General features: G+C 35.9%; 1 protein-coding gene across 2 annotated transcripts in view; it reads right to left on the bottom strand.

Moving 5' to 3' along the window:
- COP1 (COP1 E3 ubiquitin ligase) overlaps positions 1–26164 on the bottom strand; it is a 220383-nt gene that overhangs the window by 39939 nt on the left and 154280 nt on the right. For both annotated transcript variants that reach the window (XM_077763321.1, XM_077763323.1), the window contains exons 16-18: positions 7763–7880; positions 5041–5165; positions 3814–3974 (exon numbers count right to left, since the gene is read on the bottom strand). In XM_077763321.1, the coding sequence (XP_077619447.1) occupies positions 3814–3974; positions 5041–5165; positions 7763–7880 (404 nt within the window). The remainder of the gene's footprint in view (positions 1–3813; positions 3975–5040; positions 5166–7762; positions 7881–26164) is intronic.

The raw sequence follows: 26164 nt of genomic DNA, 5'->3' as shown, positions 1-26164 counted from the left end.
TCTGAACTGTTTACTCCACCCGAGATACTCTTCCACATTTAAGTGTGGATTCCGGCTTCATGTCCTAGTCTTTGCTCTTCGTCAGCTACTCAGGCGACTATGCTGCCACAGCTGAGCACCATGGCTCTCTACCCCAGGTCTCTCTGTCCCAATCTCCTGCTTTCTTTTCCTCCAGGTCATTTGTCACCTTCAAATATAATAACTTATTTATTTTGTTTTTTGTCTCCTCTGGCACATAAAAATTTTAAGTCTCCTAAGAGGGCCAGAATTTCTCTTACAGTCTTGTTCAAATTTATCTTCTGTATCTAGAACTGTGACTGCACATAATAAATATCTGTTGAATAAGTAAACAAAAGACTCTCTCGCACTTTCTGCCTCATCTAAAATAATGAAACGGAGTTATTTTTCGTGCCTAATCGAAGTTGCTGTTCTATAAAAATCAAATTTAAAATAAATCTGACTGATAATGGTGTTGAGTTAGAGAACTTTTCTGGTCTAGGTAACACACTTTAAGAACTTACTTCAAGGTTATCCTATGAACTACAGTATGCATCCTTTTCAGTCTAATAGTAATCAGTTTTCTCCTTCCCTGACAAGGCAAAGACCTGAGAACACCTTAATTACATGTATCTTTCTGGCTTACGTTATTACTGTCAAATATTTAATTCTATGTGCTTATTAAATCCAATGAGGCATCACTGCTGTATATAGTCAATATGCATTTAGATTTACTGCATATTCCCACTTCTCTTCCTTTTCACCATTACTATTCCTTCATCTTTTTCCATTCCTTTCTGCATCTGGGACCTTCATCTTCATCTTCTGCATCTTTTCCTCCCACCACCGTAAAAAGATCGTTTCAGGTTTTCTTTAGTGCAGGTCTACTGGTAGCAAATGCTTCATATTTATTTATCTAAAAGTGTCTTTATGTTACCTGTGTCTTGAGAGATGTTCACTGGGTAGAGAAATGAGACTGGCAGGTATTTATGTCCCTTTACACACGAACACCTGGCTCTACTACTTCTGGGTTCTGTTGCTTCATGAGAAATTGGTTGTCAATCTAATAGCTGGTCTTTTTAAAACAGTACTTTTTCTCTGTCTTACTTCAATAATCTCCCTTTGCATTTTATTTATAGCAGTTTTATTATGACATGTCAAAGGGTGCCTGTCCTAATAGCAGGGTCACAGGATCAGACACAAGTGGCTTTAGTCTTGCACTGGGTTAATTAGTTTACAGAGGTATATGGGATAGGAAATCCAGGATGCACAACATCTGCAAACTCAGCAGGAGGCCAAGCAACTACACACACGCAAAGCTTCTTCACCTCTCCCGAACTGCACACACGGTTCACACAGCTGCCAAGGACAGTTATGGTGCGTGTGGTTCTAGACACAGAGACTCTGCCTTGGTTTCCTGTCAGTCTCTCATCATTCACTTTGGATAGACGTATGGCCAATATGCCAACTCACGGGTCTCTGAGTCTAGATACAATACCACCGGTGGGCTTTCACAGCAAGTTTAAGAGATAACTAGTCTCTAGCAAGAACATTCCATGTTTGTCATAACTCAGCATGTTTCCGCCAAGTGTTACTATGAGAAGGCAGACTCAAGGTCAGGTTTTCAGGTAAGCCTAAGTCTCTTCATGGTCCCAGTATAATATTAAATCTTTACTCACATTGTAGATTATTCTTTGCGGCACAAGGGCTCACTGGATCTCTGCCTTGATGTCTTTCATCAATTTTGTGAAGTTATCAACAATAATCCTTTCTAATATTTGCTTAATTGCATGATTTCTTTTCTCTCATTTTAGGTTTCCTATTGAGTATGTTAAACTTTCTTACTTCATCCTCTATCTTTTCTTTGTTTTTTCTTCATATTTGTCTCTCCATACTTCCTTCTGTACATTTTCTCCTAACTTACCTATAAAAGTTCATTGATTTTCTTTTCAACTGTCTTACCTTCTGTACACTCCATCCACTGACTTCTTAGTTTTAATAATTATAATTTTCCACTTCCCTAGGATTTTCATTTTTTAAAATGGCTTTTTATGTCCCAGCTAAAATTTTCACTCTTGTCTTTTCTTTGTCAGCATGGTTATTTCCAAGCTATGTCCGACAATTCCAGTGTCCGGAGCTGCTGTGATTTTGTTTCCATTGTCCACTGCTTATGCGGAACTCATTGATAACGTCCTGCCTTGTCCTATGCATGTCTTTTATTGAAACCTAGTTACTGTAACTGGGCTTTTGAAAAATAAAATAAAAGTCTTTAGATGATTTTCTCCAGAAGATCTTCTTTCAAAGAGGATTTAATTTTAATTTAACTACCAATACAGAATGATTTCAATTTAATTTCAGGACAGGTATGATTGGAAGTTGAGTTGCAATCACAGTGAGAGGTTATCTTCTAGTGCTTTACCCAAGACTAGAGCCCTCTGGGGACCTGAACCAAAGTGAGTTCACCTCCACGGTGGTGAACACTAGACCCCAATTCTTGTGTACCTGTGAAGTTACCAGAAATGCTCTCAGTCACTACACCAAGACTGGAAAATGCTCCCAGAAGAAAAGCATGCTCAAAAGCCAGGTTCACATTCCTAGGCTGGTAATTCTTTTCTATCTTGTTCACATTCTAATGCCTTCAGATAGGTTTCTGTTATTGTTTTTAAAATAAATATACTTGGTCCAACTTTTCTAGTTCTATTTAGGGGGAAGGTTAATACAAATCACTTAGTCTGCCATTGCTAAGACTGGAAGTTGAGTCACAGAACTTTAAATAAGATAGGAATGGAATATATCTAATTAAAGTTAAATAGTACCTGAAACTCAGAATTCCTAAAGTACCCATCAAGTTAAGAATTTTGTGATCAAAAATAAAACCAACCAAGGAAGCACCCAAAGAGCTATTTTTTAAAAGATGATATTAGTGAGTGACTAATCAAGATAATAAAAACAATTATTTCTTCACATAACTTATGAGAACATTTATATTTTAAAATGTAAGAGTAAGTGACAAGTTTCAGAAAACTGTTCTTATTGATTTATTTTTTGCAACCTGGAAATGCAACTTTCTTATTAAGTAATTAAGTGTATTTAAACATTCTTCTTTAAAAAAAATTTTTTTAATGTTTATTTATTTTTGAGAGAGGGAGAGGCAGAACACAAGTGGGAAAGGGAGACACAGAATCTGAAATAGCTCCAGGCTCTGAGCTGTCAGCACAGAGCCCAACATGGAGCTCAAACCCACAAACCATGAGATCATGACCTGAGCTGAAGTTGGACACTTAACCGACTGAGCCATCCAGGCACCCCTTAAACATTCTTATAGAAGTATATTTTGTAGGGAGGAATTTTGCTCTGAAATAGTGTTTAATTAGGTGTACATATAGGGCACTCTCCTTTACCTACATCAAGTTTTTTTCTTGCTAATACCAGGTTGAGCTCAATGTTTATTGAGTATGTACTTCAAATGGTCATTAAGGAAAACAAGACACACTGTATACTCTAGAAATTTCCTGTCTTCTAGACGAGATATAAAGAGACGATGTGCTAATGCTAAAATAGAGATATGCACAGGATGCTACGGCTACACAGGGGAGACATTATATCAGTATGACACCATTCCATTGGTGACGTTTCAATCACTACCTAAAATGCCTGTTTCCTGTGACGATGCAATACTAAGCAAGAAAGAAAATGTGTTATCACATATCGATTTGTATTTTAAGCTTTAAAAAGTTCACACATGTGAATATATATGTGTATATATAAAGTGTTACAAGAGACATCAAGGTGAAAAAAACTGGTATGAAAACTTACCCCATCCGGCAATGCCCTCCAGCACACAGCACTAACAAATTCATTTGTATCATCTTCTTTTCGGTCTTTATCCAGAACACTTTTGACCGTATCAAACTTAAAAGTTAGCAAAGTCTTAGAAAGTCCTTTATAGTACAGGTAAAGAGAATTGTTCTCGCTTCCTGAAAAAAATTTTTTAAATAAATCATTGTTTAGAATGGTGGAACTCAGAATTAGGATATCACATTCATAAGGTAATTATTATTCAATGTTTAAGCTCAAAGACAAATCTTTTATGGTTGAATTTGGAAGACTAGAGCACAGGATTTCCTGGGAATCATGTGAGAAAAAGATTCATAAAGAAAAGCTACACTTTACAAATCTAAAGAAATAATAATTGTTAAATAATACAGCACTGATAACTGTAAGGCTGAAATTATTGCAAAAACCCACTTATAATAGCAGAGGTATAAAAAAGAATAAAAACTTGTTATTATACCATGAATCTTAAATGATATTTAGAAAGATTTCTATCTAAGAGGAAAAAGAAAGTTATAGCACTTACAAAGGCAGATTTTAATAACATAGAAAACTTATGTCCCAATCTCCAATAAAGATATTACTCTATTAGACAAGCAGTCTAGAAACCTATATTTTTGAGCAGGCTATCACAGTAGAATAATTGCAAGAGATTTGTTCTGGAAGGGTTTAGGTTATATACAACTTCACTAAATAAAGACCACGTCACTTGAAAGAATTCATTAAAGTTCATATATTCAGGCATTAGGTGCATGTAGCATCTGAACAAAATCTAATATGACTTTTCTTATTTAAATTTGTATAAATTACAAAAGACAAAAACCCCAGAATAATAAAGACTATCTAAACTGCTTCCTAAAGAGAGCACTCTACAGAGCAAAATGAATAGCAAGCTTAAGACAATGTCTCTGAAATTAGGCCGTTAACAGAAATTAATATTTCCTTTTATGTAATATCAACAGAAATTATGTCACAATGAAGAACAATTACAAAACATATTTAACAGTCTCATGCTATTTCATGTGGACAGGATTTGGGCTCAGTGAAGGAAGGAAGAACTAATGCTTCTTCCAGAACAATCTAATTCAATATGCTACTTTCTGAGCATACAGATCAGTTCCTGACTTGGTATGTAGTCTATGTCCATTGATTGCAATTTCAGTGACAAATTCCTGTTAGAAAGCTCCAGGAAAAGATGGTTTTACGTACCACAAGCAATGTAATCACCATTGGAAGCGAGGCCTACAAAGTTTTTTTCATTGATGTGACCCTTGAAGGAACGTAGACAATATGGTTTCCCTACATTCCACAGCTTCAGTTGGCTGTCTGTTGAACTGTGGTAAACACAAAAAATTAGAATGCATTTAAGATCTCATCATCTGAAACTCATCACTACTAACAAGAAGCAATCCAGTTTGGTGGTTTAGAATGCAGACTCTGGAGCCAGATTTTCTGAGTTCTAATGCTCAATATACCATCAATTTGTTTTTGACCTTGGGAAAGTTATATAACCTTTCTGGCCTCAGTATTGTTCATTAGTTATGTGAAATACAATGACTGCTACATTATTGAATTAGATGAATTCTATCAGATATGAAAACTAAATTCATTTAAAAAGCTTTCAGTAGTCCCTGGACATTATAGGAAGTGCTTACTAATAAACATTAGTCATCAATACCATCATACCACAATCATCAAATAACAAAGTTCCACTGGGAATTGTGCTTAATTTTAGGGATACAATCTATGCCACCTGATTTACCCTTCAACTGTTGAACTGTATTGGTATACTAAATTTAAATGATTTTGACAGTTTAGTTCTACCTAAGGGGTAGAATACTATGAATGACTGGAATGGTCTATATAAAATAATTCATTTACTGAAATAATGTGCAAATGCAGGTATTTACCAAAAAATAATTGAATATAAAGATCACTGGTAATCCTATCATACAGAGACCTATCATACAGTCTTAGAAGTTGAGTAAGATACCATGTTTTTTTTTTGTTAGATAAATCCAATCATACCATACATATTATGTTGTAAATTGCTTATCTCTTATTCAGTAATTTGCTTTATAATTTTTCTGTAAAATATACTTTGATATTTTTGGTAATGACTACATAATAAATCATGTTTTCTCTCACTGTAACATTCACAGAATAGGGCACCATGCTGACGGTTTTACATTCATTACTTCATTTAAGGACACACAATGTCATTTCTATAATTAGCTTCATTTTAGAGACGAGGCAACTGAGAATGAGAAGGTTAAGGACAATTTCAAGATACCAGTTAGTAAATAGCAGGGCCAAGATTGAAACTGTCTTACTGCAGAGGCCGAACTCCAGCTCTTTAAATACTTCTCTATTACTTCTCATTAGTTTTTCAGTAGAAATTTATGTTGTTTTAAATTTAGTGTTTTGCTTCACAATGTTGCATTAAATATTTTTTATGTATATGTAAATATATATATTTTTTTATTGGCCAAGAATCCAGAGGTTGTAGCAATATGTATATTTTAATATTACTTTTTAATATTTCCGAATACACTTGTGGATAAACTTATTCTAAAAAGTTCTAACCCGTAAGTATGTTCAAGAAAAAAAAATCATGACTGATAAAACCTAAGAAGGTCAAGAGATTGGTGAAAAATACAAACAACATATCCACATAATAAGATCAACTAAAATTTCCCAATTTAGACAAATAAGTATACATGTATTTCAGCTAGCTGAAATTCATTTAACATTTATAAATCAAAACTGAAAAGATTTCTGCCATATTGTACTATCCACATTTGAACCTGAATAAAATTTTAGTTATTTACTGCCATTACTACTCCTAAAGATGGGATACATTTTGATTGGTTAACACCAATTTAGGTTTGTGAACTAATTACCTATGTTACCTTCCCTTGGAAACCTCAGTTCTCACTTTTCCCCCCATGTTTGTAACTTAGTTCAAATTGCCTTGCTTAAGTCAACTCAAATTACCAACTTCTTATCTAGAGCAACTAGTACAGAAGATGAGGAGGGAGGTGCCAAGTGTTTAATACCAAGGCACTGTCATTAATAATCTCCTAAGATTAGAGATTAGAAAGTAAGTGAAGAAAAAAAAAAAAAAAACTAAGTGAAAAGAAGAAAACAAGGTATCAGTAAGCATGAAAAGAAATAATAGATATGAAAAAGAGAGAAATTAAGAAAGGGTATTTACTAAGGTAACATAAAATAAAAAGAAGTATGCAATGAATGATAGAAAGAAAGGGCCGCCTTTGTTAGAAGAACTTTGGTCAGTGATATGTTAGCAACCAAGATTTACTTTATCTGGTTGGCCTCTTGTTAACCTTCGAACAAAATAAAAGCTTACAGTATAATTCTCTACAGTAAGGCTTCTCAAAGGGTATTTGTCAAATATAAGCAACCATGCTTGGTTCTTTTCAAAACATATTTCAAACTCAGCATGAAACCATAGGGACATCAAGTAACACAGAATCAACCAAATATCACTTAAAATCATAAATAATACTATACTGTACTGCAATGCAGATAAACATACAATAACATATTAACTGATGTTAATAAATGAAATATTTCTTATTGTACCATATTGACTATGTTGATTTTCTCTTATGGAGAAGTAGTGGCTGAAATCCAATCTGAAGTTCAAATGTTGAAAGGGGGTGTGTGTGCATTAAAAACTAACATCATCAAGATGTTATTCATAAATAGCATATAAAAGTGAGAAATACAAACCATAATATACATGTATTTTAATTAGACAAATTATAAAAATCAACTATTTATGAAAAAGTGCATATAGGCATATAGCACCGTGTCACTCTTTACAGATACCCACAGTGACATTATAAAACTGGCCAATGACGACAGAGCTCCATGTTAAGTTCAACCTCAGAAGAGTGATACTCACGCAGACACAATTTCCTCACCACTCACAAACTTTGCGTAAGACACTGCTTTTCGGTGTCCTTTGAATACCATGATTGGCTGTTTAGTGTTACGAAGATCATAGTAGTGGACACAGTGATCTAAAACAAACAAAATAAAACATAATAAAAAAGAAAAATGTAGTAAATGGAGAATGGGAAGCAAAGCTAACTTCAGCTGGTTTTAGTGTCTTTCATCAAATGCTTCAGGAACAATACCAAACCTGTAACAGCAGTAAACTAGATGCTATGATTCATTTGTAAAGACCAGGAAAATATAGTGGGTTTTCTGTTTTGAATCTAGGAAAATATGACTGCATAAAAAAGTATATTATACACATATGCCAATGTCAGTATGAAAGGGAGTTAGGCTGCTATTTCCAGTGATCCTGGCTCTAGAATCAGAGTATTAAAGCTTCAAAGTAACTGAAAAAAATTTATATATCCTCATATTTTAGATGAACTTATTTAAAAAAGGTAATATAACAGTTTAGGCTTCTGGTTAAAGACAATAATGCTATCTAATTTTATTTCCCACATTTGCTTTTTTTTTAATTTATTTCTAGGAGAGACAGAGAGAGAGAGAAAGAGAGAGAGAGAGACAGCGTGAGCAGGGGAGGGTCAGAGAGAGAGGGAGTCACAGACTGAAACAGGCTCCAGGCTCTGAGCTGGCAGTCAGCACAGAGCCCGACGCGGGGCTCGAATCCACGAGATCATGACCTAAGCGAAACTCGGACGCTTAACCGACTAAGCCACCCAGGCGCCCCTCCCACATTTGCTTTTGAGAAAATACTTTCTTGAGACACATTTTGCATATAATAAAACCAACTTATGGTAAGTATCCAAGTCAATCATTTTTAGTAACTTAAGCCAGTGGTGTGACGATCTCCACAAATCAGATTTAGAACATCTTCCTCGTCCCAGTAAGATCCCTCATGCTCATTTATCTCCCACTGCCCTAGGCAATCACGATTATCTAACTTTCTCTATAATTTACCTTTTCTGGGTATTCTATAGACATGGAGTCCCATAATACATGGCTTCTATGTATGGCTTTTTACACTTCATATAGTGTTTTTGAAGTTCATCCATATTTTAACATGTCAAGCTTTTTTTTTTTTTTTAATGCTTACTATTTTTGAATGAGAGAGAACATGAGCAGGGAAGGGGCAGAGATGGAGGGGAAGAACACAGAATCCCAAACAGGTTTAAAACTGTCAGCACAGAGCCCAATGTGGGGCTTGAACTCAGGAATTGAGATCATGACCTGAGCTGAAACCAAGAGCTGGACACTTTAACTGACTGAGCCACCCAGGTGTCCCATCCCAACAGTTCATTTCTTGCTACTGCTGAATAGTATCCACTATACGGATACACCACATTTTGCCTACCCACTCACCTGCTGAAGGATATTTGTTTCCACTCTTTGGTTAAGAAACTAATGTTGCTATGAACAATCACATTCCAGTCTTTGTGAGGACATGGATTTGAGTCCCAGGTAGAGATCTAAAAAGTGTGATTACTGTGTCATGTGACAGCTTTGTATTTTTAAGAAACTAACAAACTGTTGACTTTACCATGTTACATTTCTACCAGCAACATATGATGGTTCCAGTTTCTTTACGGGAGTTCTTGGAAAATTCTGGATACAACTTTTATAAAACAAAGGTTTTACAAATATTTTCAACCATTCTGTTGCTTGCCTTTTTTATTTGCTTAACAGTTTATTTTGAAGCACAGAAGCTTTGAACTTTGAGAGAGAGACAGAGTACAGCAAGAGAGGTGCAGAGACAGAGGGAAACACAGAATTTATTTGAAGCAGGCTTCAGGCTTTGAAGCACAGCACAGAGCCCGACGTGGGGCTCAAACACAAAGACCAAGAGATCATGACTTGAGCCAAAGCTGGGCACTTATCCAACTGAGCCACCCAGGTGCCCCAAAGCTTTGAGTTTGGATAAGGTCCAACTTATCATTTTCTTTCTTTTATAAACTCATAAAACACTAACTAATCCAAGGTCTTAGAGACCTTTCCTCAAAATTTTTTTTAAAGCTTAATTATTTACTGGGTGGGTAGGTGTGGAGGGGAGGAAGAGGGAAAGAGCATGAGTAGGGTAGAGGCAGAGAATCCCAAACAGATTTCCCACAAGCAGTGTGAAGCATGACCCAAGGCTCAAACCCACAAACCATGATATCATGACCTGAGCTGATATCAAGAGTTGGACTAACCGACTAAGCAACCCAAGAGTCCCTTTATTTTTTTCTAAGTTTGATTGTTTTAAGTCTTACATGTATGTTTTTTTTTTAGTTTATTTTTCTATATGGTGAAGTAGAAGCCAAAGTTCATCTTTTTGCATGTGGATGGAGATGCATCCAGTTGTCCAGGCATAATCTGAGAACAAACCTCTTCTCTAATGAACTACTGTAATACCCTTATTGAAAAGGAATTGACTTCTTGATTCTACTTTTTTATTTTTTTAATGTTTTATTTATTTCTGAGAGAGACAGCATGAGCAGGGGGAGGTCAGAGAAAGGGAGACACAGAATCTAAAATAGGCTCCAGACTCTAAGCTAGCTGCCAGCATAAAGCCCAACGCAGGGCTCGGACCCATGCACCCTGAGATCATGACCTGAGCCGAAGTTGGACGCTCAACTGACTGAGCCACCCAGGCACCCCTTGACTTCTTGATTAACTCTAATCAACTGATCTACATATGTCTTACTTCTGCCAGCACAACAAAGTCTTGTATAACTGTAACTTTTATTTTAAGATTAAAAAAAAATTTTTTTTTGAGTAACAGAGGGTAGAGAGACAGCGCTGGCACTTAAGCACACACGAAAGCAAGGGAGGGGCATAGAGGGAGGGAGAAAGAAATCTCAAGCAGGCTCCACACTGTCGGTGCAGAAAGGGATGCAGGACCCTAACTACTGTGAAATGGTGACCTGAGAAGAAGAGTCTGATGCTTAACCTATTGGGCCAGCCAGCGTTTCTAAGATACTGTGGTTGTTGTTTTTTTTTAAATTTACATCCAAGTTAATTAGCATATGTATAATAATGATTTCAGGAGTAGAATCCAATTATTCATCCCCTTCATATAACACCCAGTGCTCATCCCAACAAATGTTCTTTTTTTTTTTTTGTCAAATCATTTTTGTCTTTTTTCTTAAATAGTTTATTGCCAAGTTGGTTTCCATATAACACTCAGTGCTCATCCCAACAAGTGCCCTCCTCCATGCCCATCACTCCCCTTCCCCTCTCCCCCACCCCCATCAGCCCTCAGTTTGTTCTCAGCATTCAAGAGTCTCTCCTGGTTTGTCTCCCACCCTCTCCCCAACTATTTTTCCCCTTCTCCCCCATGGTCCTCTGTTTAGTTCCTCCTAATCCACCTATACGTGCAAAATATGGTAGCTGTCCTTCTCTGCCTGACTTATTTCGCTCAGCATAACACCATCGAGTTCCATCCATGTTGCTACACATGGCCAGATTTCATTCTTTCTCATTGCCATGTAGTATGCCATTGTCTAGATAAACCATATCTTCTTGATCCATTCGTCAGTTGATGCACATTTAGGCTCTCTCCATGATTTGGCTATTGTTGAGAGTGCTGTTATGAACATTGGGGTACACGTGCCCCTATGCGTCAGCACTCTGTGTCCCTTGGGTAAATTCCTAGCAGAGCTATTGCTGGGATATGGGGGAGTTCTATTGTTAATTTTTTGAGGAATCTCCACACTGTTCTCCAGAGGGGCTGCACCAGTTTACATTCCCACCAACAGTGTAGGAGGGTGTCCATTTCTCCACATCCTCGCCAGCATCTAGAGTCTCCTGATTTGTTCATTTTAGCCACTCTGACTGGCGTGAGATGGTATCTCAGTGTGGTTTTGATCTGTATTTCCCTGATGATAAGGGATGTTGAGCACTGTTTCATGTGTCTGTTGGCCATCTGGATGTCCTCTTTGGAGAAGTGTCTGTTCATGTGTTCTGCCCAACAAATGTTCTTCTTAATGTACCCTTGCCCTTTTAGCCCATCCCCTTACTGACAACTCCTCCAGCAACCCTCAGTTTGTTCTCTATATTAAAGAGGCTCTTATGTTTTGTCCCTCTTCCTGTTTTCATATGATTTTTACTTCTCTTCCCTTATGTTCATCTGTTTTGTGTCTTAAATTCCACAAATTAGTGGAATTATATATTTATCTTTCCCTCACTAATTTCGCTTAGCATAACACCCTCTAGTTCCATCCATGTAGTTGCAAATGGCAAGATTTCATTCTTTCTGATGGCCAAGTAACTCTATTGTATACATATACCACATCTTCTTTATCCATTCATCCATCGAATGGACATTTGGGCTCTTTCCATACTTTGGCTATTTCGACAGCACTGCTATAAACCTTGGGGTGCATGTGCCCCTTCGAAAAAGCATACCTGCATCCCGTGGATAAATACCTAGTAGTGAAATTGGTGGGCCATAGGGTAATTCCATTTTTAATTTTTTTAGGAACCTCCATACTGTTTTCCAGAGTGGCTGCACCAGTTTGCATTAGCACCAACAGTGCAAGAGTTCCTCTTTCTCTGCATCCCTGCCAACATCTGTTATTGCCCGAATTGTTAATTTTAGCCATTCTGACAGGTGTGAGCTGGTTTCTCATCGTGGCTTTGATTTGTATTTCCTTGATGATAAGTGATGTTGAGCATTTTTTCATGTATCTGTTAGCCATCTGGATGTTTCTGTGTAGAGGGGTCTATTGATGTCTTTCGCCCATTTCTTCACTGGATTATTTGTTTTTGGCTGTTGAGTTTGATAAGTTCTTTATAGATTTTGGTTACTATCCCTTTATCTGATATATTATTTGCAAATATCTTCTCCCATTCCATCGGTGGCCTTTTAGACTTGCTGATTGTTTCCTTCACTGTAAGATTTTAATTTTGATGAGGTTCCAATAGTTCATTTTTGCTTTGGTTTCCCTTACCTCTGGAGATGTGTTGAGTAAGAAGTTGCTGTGGTCAAAGTCAAAGAGGTTTTTGCCTGCTGTCTCCTCTAGGATTTTGATGGCTTCCCGTCTTACGTTTAGGTGTTTCATCCATTTTGAGTTTATTTTTGTGTACGGTGTAAGAAAGTGGTCCAGGTGCATTCTTCTAGATGTTGTGGTCCAGTTTTACCAGTACCATTTGCTGAAGAGACTGTCTTTATCCTGTTGGATATTCTTTCCTGCTTTGTCAAAGATCAGTTGGCCATATGTTTGTAGATCTATTTCTAGGTTCTCTATTCTGTTCCACTGATCTATGTATGTGTTTTTGTGCCAGTACCATACTGCCTTGATGGTTACAGTTTTGTAATACATCTTCAAGTCCAGAATTGTGATGCCTCCAGCTTTGGTTTTCTTTTTCAGGATTGCTTTGGCTAATTGGGGTCTTTTCTGGTTCCATACAAAATTTAAGATTGTTTGTTCTAGCTCTTGAAGATTTTGTTTTTAAGTAATTTCTATACGCAATGTGGGACTTGAACCCCAAGATCAAGAGTCTCATGTCTGACTGAACCAGCCAGGTGCTCCAAAACTGCAGCTTTAGAATTCTGAAATTCAGTAGAAAAAGTTCTCCAATTTTGTTGTTTTGATAATTCCTGTCCTTTAGCATTTCCATATAAATTTTAGGATTAGTTTATCATTTCTTGGAAAACAGCCTGCTGGAAGTTTTACAGTGACTGAGTTGAATCTACAGGTCAATTTCAGGAGAATTACCATCTAAACTATATTAAGTCATCCAATCTATGAACACACTGTCTCTGCATTTATCTTATTTAATTTTTATAATGTTCAGTGTATAAGCCTTGCACTGACTTTATTAAATAAATTTATTCAAGGAATAAATTTATTAAAGAATAAGTTTATTCTTTTTGATGTTATTCTGAACAGAATCATATTGTTATTTTGGATTGTACATCGGTCATGGATAGAAAGACTATTTTTCATACCGGATAGAAAGACTATTTTTCATACCGATTCTGTGAGCCAGCTAACAATTATTAGTTCTAATCCTTTTTCCCCTTTTTTTAAAGATTCCTTAAAATTTTCTACATATGGGATGATGTCACCGCAAATAAAGCCAGTTTAATATTTTCTTTCAGATCAGGACATCTTTTATTTCCTTTGCTCCCTTGGTAGTATTAGCTAGAATCTCCAGTACAGTTTTAAGCCACAAAGGCAAAAAGTGAGTATCGTTGCCTTGCTCCTAATTGTAAGGGGAAGTATTCATCTTTCACTCGTAACTATGACATTCACTTGTGGTTCTTCACAGAAACCGTCTGTCAGATTGAGGAAGTTTCCTGCAATTTATTTGTTAAGCATTTTAATCATCAATAGGTATGGAGTTTTGTCAAATGCCTTTTCTGTCTTTATTGGGATGATTGTGTGGTTTTAGCTCTTTATTCTATTAGTATGGTTTATTACATTAATTGATTCTTGGATGTTGACTAAATCTCGTACTCCTGGGATAAATCTCACACTGACATAGTGTTTAACCTTTTAAATATGCCACTGAATTTGGTTTGCATGAATTTTATTCAGGGAATTTGCATCTATATTCTTGAGGAATACTGGTCTCTTTTTTGATTCATGTAATATTTTGGGCTTCTGGTTTTGAAAAGTCTTCAGGAAAGAATCTGAAGTACTAGAATAAATTTTTACCATTTGAAAAAATTTACCAGTGAAGAGATCTGGGCCTCTGCTTTTCTTTGTAGGAAGATTATTAGTTACAACTCAATTTCTTTCCTTTTCATAGGTCGATTCAAATTTTCCACTTCCCCTGAGCCAATTTTTGTAATAGGTGATGTTTTAGAATTTTTTCACTTCATCTATGTTATTAACTTGGCATACAGTTGTTCCTAGTGTTCTGCTGTAACTTTTTTAATATATGAAAGGTCAGTGGTAGTTTCCCTTCTTTCATTCTTAATTTTCGTGACCTTTTTTTGTCTACCTAAAGGTTTCCCAATTTTGCTGCTCTTTTCAAAAAACCAACTTTTAGTTTTACTCATTTTCTCTACCTTTTTTGTTTACTATTTCATAGTTTCTATCCTATTATTTCCTTCCTTCTGCTCATCTTTGGCTTAGTTTGTTACTTTATTCTAGATTTTTATGGTGAGAGCTTAGATTATTAAGATCTTTCTCTTTTTTAATATAAACACTGAAGAAAGGCATTTCTTCTAAGCACTGCTTCAGCTGCAGGCACAGGTTTTGATGTATGTTTTCATATACATTCACTTCAAAATACTTCCTGATTTCCCTCATTTCTTCTTTGACTGAAGTGTTATTCAGAAATTTCCAAATATCTATGATTTCCCAAATTAATTAATTGTCGATTTCTAATATAATTCCATCTTAGTCAGAGAAGATGATTTTTGCTACTTCAAATTGATATGAAATATATTTCAAGTTGATTAACATATATTATATTACCTCATATAAGATCTATCCTGTAGAACCTTCCATGTTTGCTGGAAAAGCATGTATATTCACTCTACGGTTGTTGAGTGGAATGAGTCCTACATGTGACTGTTTGGTGACACTGATACCACCATGCAGGTATTCTGCACACGGGCTGCTTTTCTGTCCAGTTGTTCCACCAATTATTGAGAGTAAAGAACTTAAGTCTTCCAACTACTTTCATTGAATTGTCTATTTCTCCCTGCAAGTCTATAAATCACAGCTTCATGTATTTCAAAATAGCTTAAGTGTACATATATAATGATCACTTTATATCTTGCTGCTGAATTTATCCTTCTATCATTATAAAATGGCTTGCTTTGTTTCTAGCACCAAGTTTTACTTGCAGTCTATCTTGTCTGATTTAAATACAGCTATCTCAGCTGCTTCTCAGCTACCATTTGCATGAAACATCTTTTTCCATCTTTTTAATCTATTTGTGTTTTTGAACCTAAAGTGTATCTTATAGACAGTATGTCATTGTTTCCTATTTTTTTTCCATCCATTCTGCCAATCTCTGCATCATGGAGTGTTTAATCCACTTACATTTAACAATTATTTATATGATTCATACCTGCAATTATATTGTTTCTCCTACATCTTTTTTGTTTCTATATTTCTCCCTTAGCCTTTTTTGTATTAAATAGCTACTCTCTAGGATAACACTTTTGTTTCTTTGTTGCTGTTTTCTTATTATATTTTTTAGGAGCTATTATTAACATTATTAACCACTATTATTAACCATTATTTTCACAGTGGTTTTCTGGGGATTATAGATTATAATTAGCATGTGAATTTAAGAAAATCTAGTTCAGATCATCACTAAGTTCATTTGAATATTATGTGGAAGTTTTGCTCCAATATAGCTCATCCCCTCCCCTTCCCACCCCATCCTCTGTGCTATAGGGACATACATACTACATTGTTTTAGGATAATAAGCCCATGAACACAATTTTAGAACTCCTGTTTTACTCAGTTGCCTTTTAAGTCAGTTAGAACTGTTACCAAAAATACATTTAAACTATCTTTACCTAATGTTTTTTATTACCCTACATGGATTTTCATTACTACCTCATATCCTTTCCCTTCAGCCTTAAGGACTGTCTGTAGTATTTCTTGTATGGTAGGCATGCTACAAAAGAACTTGCTCAGTTTATGTTTATCCTGAATGACTTAAACTCTATTTTTTTCATGGATTTGTTTGCTGGATATAAAACTCTTCTGACAATCTTTCGTTCAGCATTTAGAATATATCACACTGCCTTCTGGCTCTCATGGTTTCTGATGACAAACTGTTAATCTTAATGAGGATCTTTATGTGCTGAATTGTTTTTCTATTGCTGTCTTCCAAGATTCTCTCCCAGCCTTTGGCTTTCATTAGTTTGAATTTGAGGTGTTTAGGTGTGCATGTCATTAAGTTTATCCTACTTTGAGCTCACTGAGCCTCATGGGTGTGTAAACTGATTGTTTTTCATACAATTTAGGAAGGTTTTGGCTACTTTTTCCTTAAATATTGTTCCATCCCTTTTCCTAGTCCCTTATTTCCTAAGAGTCTGTTTACGCTGGCATGCTTACTGGTGTCTCACAGGTTTCCAAGGCTCTGTTCATTTCTCTCCATTCTTAGCCTGTATAATCACTACTGACCTAACTCCAAGTCCATGAATTCTTCTGCCAACTCAAATTTGCTTAGGAGTCCCTCTAGTGAATTTTTCATTGCAGTTATTGTACTTTTCAACTGCAATATCTCTATTTGTTTTTCTTCTATTTTTCTTAATAGTCTCCATTTGGTGAGACATATTTTTTATATTTCCCTTTCATTCCTTAATTATGGTTTAATTCATTGAATACTTTTATAACAGCTGCTTGAAAGTCTCTAAGTAAGCCGAACATCTGTGATAGTTTCTACTAACTCTTCCTGCTTCTTTGCACATCCCATAGTTTTTTGTTTGTTTTTTTTTTATAAAAAGTAGACATTTTAAATAATAAAATATAACTCTGGAATCAGGTCCTACCTCCCTCTCTTGGGACTTTTGGTGGTGGTGGTGTTGCCACTTATCAGTCTAGAGACTTTTCCAGAAGTGGCTCTAGTCTGTAAATCCCTGTTGTATGGAACCACCTAAGTCTTACTTGGTTCCTTTTTTTTTTTTTTTTCCTAATGTTTATTTATTTTTGAGCAAGCGAGCGAGCGAGAGAGAGAGAGAAAGAGAACGAGAGAGCATGAGTTGGGGAGTAGCAGAGGGAGAGGGAGACACAGAATCTGAAGCAGGCTCCAGGCTCTGAGCTGTCAGCACAGAGCCCAACATGGGGCTCAAACTCATGAGCTGTCAAATCATGACATTTAAGCAACTGAGTCACCCAGGTGCCCCAAACTTGGCTTTCTTTTTTAAAAATTTTGTTATTTTTTTAAACCTAGCTAAGTAAAGGCTGCTCTTGGGTTAGTATCACTGGGTAGCCACAAAATTTTCATAAGCATTCTGAGCCAGTACGTCTACTACCCTTTGCCAAGGGCACCTGTGTGTTCAGGCATCCTTTCAAAGCTCAGGCAACTTACAAATCTGTTGGTCTTCGCAGGTAAGTACCTGGAGCCCTCTCCAATTTTTCCCAGATAATTACACTGCCCTGAAAGCATTCTCCATTCCAGGAACACGTTGGAGCTTTTCCAAAGCCCCTGTGGCTGTTTAGTTGTCCAGATCTTCTTTTTAAATTTTTGACTGGATTTCTGTTTGTCCCACCTGGTAACACAGCTTAGACAATTGTGATACAGACTTCTATTCCCATGGAGACTCTGAGTCAGGCCAAACATAAAAAACACCAAGTGAATGTGGCTGTCTCCAGGGAGTTCTAAGTCAGGTCGGATAGTGACAATAATCTGGAATTGGGGCTTTCTGAGAAGCTCCTGAACCAATTTTTTCCCAATACTGGCTACAAGACTACTGGTTTTCAAGTATTATATACCAAAGAGTTAGCTCATTTTTTATACATTTGCCTGTATTTCTGTTGCTTATATGAAAGTGTATTCCCACATTTTGTTTTTTGTTTATTATTGTAACTGCATTAAGTGATCACCTCAAATGATAGCAATCAGCTTATGCTGTGGAGATAAAAATGTACAGCTGTAATCTGGCAAGTGTTAAAGTAAAAATGGGGGAAAAAAGTCCAGTTTCAAGTGCTGTGCTCAGGTCAAATGTATCAGTAACAAAGACCAAATTTCTCTTTTTAAAAATTTTTTTGTTTTATTTATTTCTGAGAGAAAGACAGCACGAGCAGGGGAGGGTCAGAGAGAAAGGGAGGTGCAGAATCCGAAACAGGCTCCAGGCTCTGAGCTAGCTGTCAGCACAGAGCCCGACGTGGGGCTCGAACCCACGAACCACGAGATCATGACCTGAGCCGAAGTCGGACGCTTATCTGACTGAGCCACTCAGGTGCTCCACCAAACTTCTCTTTTGCATTAACAATTCAAAATTGAAACATATTTTTATAAAGTAAGCCATTAATTTCTGGTTATTTTATCAATTGAAAATAATTTGATATTACAAAAACAGCGCGGTACAGTATAAGAAATACTATCTTATTCTCAGGTTACTAAAAACAAAAGAAGCAGCAATATATTAAAAATGTAGGGATCTAAGTAAAGGTCAAATTATCTCACTGTGTACTGCAAAAAGATTTTACAGTAGCTGGGATAAGAAAAGTCATGGAGAAAGACTAAGTATAAACCGGGCAGTGCTCCTACAGACTTGGCGATCTCAAAGGAAACTGCACTACAATACTCAGAACCAGCTTACTATGTGCAGTAGTGACCTATCTTCAGCAAAACATATACTAGGCCATCTATTGTTATTATGTCACCATGCTATTTTCTCTTTTCAGGTTTGTATTTTTACTGAATCTAATTAGAAACTGACTCTGACTATAAGTTGCTTGAGAGCTAGGAACATATGAAAGTGATCTGTAGTTTTATTTTTGTATATATACTTTCGTAACATTATGATAAAAAGTTTATATTAGAGGGGAGGAGTCCTCAGTAATTTTCTTTCTTTTACGAAGGGAAAGCCTTTCTGAAGTGTCACCGTAATTTAAAAATATTCTTAATAGTTTGAGGATTTAGTATATGATCACATTTCTATTCCTTTTATTTCCCCCTAACTTCTTACTTTCAAAATTTTCAAACCTGCAGAAAAGTTGGAAAAGCAATAAACTGAATCACTTTGTACTTTTTGATCTAGACTCACCAAATGTAAATATTGTTACCCTATTTGTTTTATCCTTTCCTTTACAAATAAACACACAGGCTTCTTTTTCCTCCATGAACCATTTGTAAGTACGTTTCAAATATCAGGATATTTTATCTATAAAAACATCAGCACCTACCTTCTACAAACAAGAATTTCCATAATACCAATATTTTATCTATAAAAACATCAGCACCTACCTTCTACAAACAGGAATTTCCATAATACCAATTATGTTATATTTAAGAAATATTGTTAAGAATATAATTTAGTACACATCCTATATTCAAATATCCCAGCTGTTTAAAAAATCCCAAATAGCTATTTATTTCATTTTGTTCAGGGGTCACTCACTATATTCAATTTCTTTTTCTCTTTGTTGTCTCCTGTAGAACAACTTCCTAACAATGTTATTTTTGAAGCATCTCAGGTAGTTGTTGTGCAGACAGTTCCACATGTCTGAATGTTTTCTCTTTATTACATTCATATTAAGTATTTTTGACAAGAATACTTACTATAAAGATTGTGTTCCTTCCTACTGCATCACATCAGGAAGTACATAACGTTTGTACCAATGATGTGGCCAAATTTAATTTCTCAGTTAAATGCCCTCATGGCTTTGTCAATGTAAAGAAAATTTGTTTCTTTTATTTTAACCAGATTATGTTACATAGACAACCATTAAGAGGAATACCAACAGAGAATACCATCGGAGAATAAGTGCCAGTAAAATTAATAATTTTCCTGTAGGNAGGAGGGGATGGGCATGGAGGAGGACACTTGTGGGGATGAGCACTGGGTGTTATGTGGAAACTAATTTGACAATAAACTATTTGTAAAAAAAAAATAATAATAATTTTCCTGTAGGGAAACCACAAATAAAGTGTTTCACCATTAATAAGGTAATTATTATTAATATGCTAAAATGATAGGATGAAAATAATCTCTTCAGAATACTGTAGAAATATCTTATTGAACTTAATATTTAATGAAGTATTCATTACCTTTACTAAAGTTACAATAAAACAACTACAACTGAGAAGTTAAAGTTTTTAAGTGCAGTTTAGGACACAGCCATTCTAGATCATGTTCCAAAAAGGAAGCCTACAAAGAAAACAGGTTCAGTCCATATACAAAATGGCCAGTGGGAAATCAGACTGAAATTCAGAATTCTATTTTCAGGCTTCCCAGATACTTGTGAGCTTATAAAAGTTTTCAGTGTCCTAGCTTTTGGATATCACCATGATGGGGCTGGGATTGGAAAGTAAGCTGGAGAAATCTTATAAAGTTTTCCTTAGGCAGGGCAAATCACCTCTGAGTATTTAAAAATACACAGGTCCAGGGGCGTCTGGTGGCTCAATCAGCAGAGCATGTGACTCCCGATCTCAGGGTTGTGAGTTTGAGCCCCATGTTGGCGGTAGAGTTTACTTAATTAAAAAAAGAAAAAATTTAAAAGAAGATGAAAATAAATACATAGGTCCACAAGTTACTGATAACAATACTGATTTTAAAAACAATAATTACATTATTTTTTTACTGCCTTTAAGCCTTCACTGATATCCTAATACACCACGTTAGAGATCTGAAAGAAAGCTGATCTTTGGAAAGAGAAGGATCAAGCAAGTATAAGCTACATAATACAAATGCATACAGAATACTTTGGAAGCATTTCTTTTTAACACCTACTCTGAATTTGGTTGTTAGATCTCTGCTCATCATTTTAGAAAGAATCAGCAATTTGTCATTGCTTATTTTTTACCAAATACAATCAGCTCGGGTTTCAGCCTAAATAAAACCTTAGACATACTAACTTTAGCACAGTATAAGTTAGCCTTTATGAAATACCCCTCTAGTTCTTACCAATCTCCAAAAGATATACAAGTGTGAGCAATGCATCACACAAGTAGCAATTACCTATCTGTATATTAGATTAAGCCACAATCATCAAATCAGTAGTTAAAAACAAACAAAAACAATTTCCAATTCCATATATAAAGCACTTGGAAGTCACTTTATCTTAATAACAAACAAAAGGTGAACAGATTGAAAACTCAACAACTCTTTCGAGATTCCTAAGAGAGGTGATGGCCAAGGTCTAAGGGCTGCACTCAAGATTGAAGAGACAGGTGAATGAATGAATGAATAAGCCCTGACTCATGAGGAGAAATTGTCATGGAAAACAGTGTCTGGATATAAAATCTGAACTGTAATTGATGAACTGCTAGAGATTCAGTGTGAACAGTCTGAGAGTTAAAAACTCCAGGGAGACCCACTCACAGGACTCCTCCACAGTTCTGTCAGATTTATTTCTGAGAGCTTGATAAAGCTCTCAAAGGTGGGGCACAGAGTATTCTTAGAGTAGCAAAAATACTATATGATGCAATAATGATGAATCCATGTCATTATACATTTCTCAAATCCATAGAATGGACAACACCAAGAATGAAGCTTAAGGTAAACAAACAATGGACTTTGGGTGATTATGACATGTCACTGTAGGTTCAATAATGGTAACAATGTACTTCTCTGGAAAAGGATGTTGAGCATGAGAGAAGGTATGCATGTGTGTAAGTAGGAGATGTATGGGAAAATCTCTGTATCTTCCTCTCAATTTGCTGTGAACCTCAAACTGCTCTAAAAAAATGTCTCAGTTATGTATATTTTCCCAAAACATTTGTTTAAAAAGACTCAATTAGAAAAAAAAAAAAAAGTAACAGAACCACTTATAAGGAAGTCCTTCTTTGCCTAACTTATTGGAAACCCCAGGATACAAAACGGATTAAAGCAGAGCTGCTCTGGTTACAGCCCAAGTAGGAAGAGGAAGCCTCTGTATTAAGCCTCTTTCTCCCTATCTGCCTGGGCTTTCTTTCCTCCAATCAATTCCTGAAGAATCTAGAGAAATATAATTTGAGGGGCACCTTGGCGGCTCGATCTCTTGGCTTCAGCTCAGGTCATGATCTCATGGTTCCTGGGTTCAAGCCCTGCATTGGGCTCCATGCCAACAGTGTGGAGCCTGTCTGGGATTCTCTCTCTATTCCACACCCCCCTCAAAATAAACAAACTTAAAAATAAAAATTAAGAAATTAAAAAGAAATAATTAGAAATTAATTGGCTCTATTGATCAGTAAGAAAAAAAATGTTTTTAGTTTTCCATACTTTTTTTTTGTCTTCAGGGAAAGAGTGTATTAATGAATTCCAAAGCTCAGAGGCAAACAAAAACTTCTACAAATTACAATTACCCCTCCTCCAAATCCAAATATCAAAACCAAATAATAAAAAAAGGTTTTTAATTTGTGTTTATTTGAATTTATCTGTAAATATATACACAACAAATTACTCTTGGAATACATAGTTTTATTATTTTACTGCAATAAAGATTAGAGGTAAACATAAACCACACAATCTGAAATATTCAGAGCTTATAAGATATTAAATAAGCACAAACTGTAGGCAAAGATTCCTGTTCTCACAGTCTGCCTGCTTAGTTTCTGTATAATAAAATATGAATTACTAGGGAAATTTAAAGACCTATTTTCCTCTTGGCGATATTTTAAAAAATTAGAATATTATAAAGTCGTCCAAACATCAAAAATCTAAATCTAAAGGCAATGTCCTCCAAATGTTGAAATCTCAATTTTAGAAATATAAAATCTGGCATGCACACACTAGAAACAAAAGCACTTAAATCCATAACTCAAAATGTAGTACAAAATTATTTGCTCAACTTGGCCTCATTTGCTAAGTTTACACAGCCAAACTAAGCAGCTGCAAAAGTATCTGAACATTGATTTTGTGCGAATTTGTTCAATCTTCACTGATCGGCTTTACTTTAATCTCCTTTCACACACTTTTGCTTTAAAAAGTCAAAAGGCAAATAATGCTGAATAGTGACTAATGAGCATCAGATACACTTAATTTTTTTTTTCATTACTGGAAAGGCATTAAAACAATTCCTGTCCACCACTCAGAGCTCAGGCTGAGACAAAGTTTCTGGAGATTTCTCTATTTAGATAGATGAATAAACGGGCAATGCCAACACTCTAGGCAGGTCCATACCACCTTTCCCTTCCCACTAACTCTTTGATATCTAGGTCCCTGAGGCCAGCACCTTTCTCTCACTACTATTAACTAACAAGGCAATATAACTTCAGCTCACACCTTCAGTTCTCTGGTTTTTATATGCTACTCTCTTTCTGATCCTTTGTGAGTTTAATACTTTATAAGCTATGCATCTAAAACAGTATTTTACGCATTTATCTAAAATAATGTTTATCTAAAATAAAGAAAATGTTTGTTAACAGAGGATTTTGTTTATTTAGCCCATCATATTGTTAGAATCAGAACTACCTTCTGAGTTATCTTATTACTTTCTTTGACATAACCATTTGAAGGAAGATTCAAAATAAAAAACTGATTAACCGTCAACTCAGGTCAGGTAACTAATTTTCTGGTGTGTTTTCACAACTTTCTCTCCATTTCCAAGGGCATTTTCATTTGACCCAGGGAGCATAGAGATCTGTATTTTAAACAATGTGCTAGAATTATTAAGTCTTTGTAGGCAGTAATATAATAGATTCATTTTTCAACCATATTCTTGCATAGAAACTAAAATGGAGAATTTAAGTGCAAAAGATAATGCAGATTTAGGGCTCAGTCTACTTAATTGCCTCTTTATGCTATTTAGAAAAATCAAAATATATCCTATTATCTCAATAACAGTTCATAAGAATTGTTTCTCTTTTACTGGACAGATCTGAGCCTTATGTTTTGCTAAATGCTGTTAAAAGAGATCCAATGTTCTAAGGCTGTTATGTTCATGAGACAACAAAGCTTTCTTACTGTGACATATAAAAGGCCTACATCTACATTCCTAAATTCTTGCTCTACCAATTCAGAAACTTGTCAGTATATTTTTTAAGTTTATTTATTTTGAGAAAGAGAGAGTGCATGTGCACGTGGGCACATGCACACACACATATTCATGTGACGGGGTAGGAGGGAGGGAGGGGGAGAGGGAGAGAGGGAGAGAGGGAAAGAGAGAGAGAGAGAGAGAGAGAGAGAGAGAATGTGAGAAAATCCCAAGCAGGCTCTTTGCTGTCAGCTCAGAGCCCAACACGGAGCTCTATTCTACAAACGGAGAGATCATGACATGAGCAGTAATCAAGAGTCAGATGCTTAACCAACTGAGCCACTGAGACAACCCCTATAAATGTCTTTAGTACAGTTTCTACAGTCCCAGGGTAAGGGGGAGGGGTAGACATGAAATGGCTGAGGAATAATCTCAAAACACAAATGTTTGGTGTCCTTTCTGAAGACTATAATTTGGTAGGTTTGAGATAGCATCCAGATACAATTTTTCAGTTTCTCAGATTAAAAAAAAATGATTGTTCTAATGTTATTTTTCACAATATATTGTAATTTGTTTGTCTGTCTTATCTAACAAGCTGTGACATCCTGAAAAAGTAGATTATTTTTATTTTTGTATGCACAGTAATAAATATATTTTTTTAAATGTGTTTCTGAAGTTAATAAATGAATGCTATTAACTCTAATGCAAAGGATTTCAGGCACCCTGATTAAGTGTGACAGAGAAAAAAAAATTTTTTTTTAAAGAATGGTTATGAGGTCAAGCTCCTCTAAATAATAGGTATGTACTTTCCTTCCAGGGACTGAAACATCTATATATATTTAGATATATATTTCACACTGTATAAGAAGATCTGTAAGTAGAACTGCAGAGTACATAGTCCACTGAGTATCTGTGCTTATGCTGGTCAGTATCATACCATTCTACTGAGGATCCAGGTGTAGTGAAGTCTCACTTAACTGCAATCTCATGGATGTTGCACATGACCAAAGCTTCCTATGGCTGATGCTCCCTTTCCATGTATCTTCTAACAAGCTTTTATCAGACTCCAGTATTCCAGAGTTATATGAAATCAAGTGGCTGGTTTTGTTTCTATTTTTGCCATTTCTTGCCATTTTCAGATCCATCTTTTTGCATCCATTCATCGTCCACCTAAACTTACGTGTCCACCCATCTGCCTATACAAGTAGGGCTACCATCTTCTATCCATCAGGTGCTGAGTCCCCTCAACTAGCTTTTGGTTGTTTGGGAAAAAAATCTTTGTCTTCATTTGTCAAAGATTTTTTTGGCTGGATATAGAACGCTGGGTTAAATTTCTTTTAGCACTTCATTTTATTTAAGAGAGTGACTGCATATATGTGCAAGTGGGGGGGGAGGGGTCCAGAGAGAGAGGGAGAGAGAGAGAATCTAAGTGGGTTCTGCACCAGCGTGTAACCCCACCCCAGGGCTCAACCTCACCACTGTGAGATCCTGACCTGAGCCCAAATCAAGAATTGGACGCTCAGCTGACTTAGGCACCCAGGTGCCCCTCTTTTAGCACTTTAAATGTGTCAGTGGTTCCACTGGTTCTTGGCATGCATAGTTCAAGATGAGAAGTCGGCTATAATTTTTATACTGCATTCCATTTTATATATATTTCTCCCATATTTCTTCACTGTCTTCACAATTTCACTTTGCTTTCAGTATTTTGACTATGATATAACTAAGTATTTTTGGTCCGTTTCTGATTTTATCCTCTTCGAAGCTCCGTGAGCTTCCGGTATACGTGATTTGTTATCTTTCATCAGTCTTGGAAAATTTCTGGTCTTTA

Source organism: Crocuta crocuta, unplaced genomic scaffold (assembly GCF_008692635.1).
Source record: "Crocuta crocuta isolate KB4526 unplaced genomic scaffold, BGI_CrCroc_1.0 scaffold3, whole genome shotgun sequence".
NCBI classification, from domain to species: Eukaryota; Metazoa; Chordata; class Mammalia; order Carnivora; family Hyaenidae; genus Crocuta; species Crocuta crocuta.
Note: the sequence above shows the minus strand (reverse complement) of the source record. Positions and strands in the feature narration are given on the sequence as shown.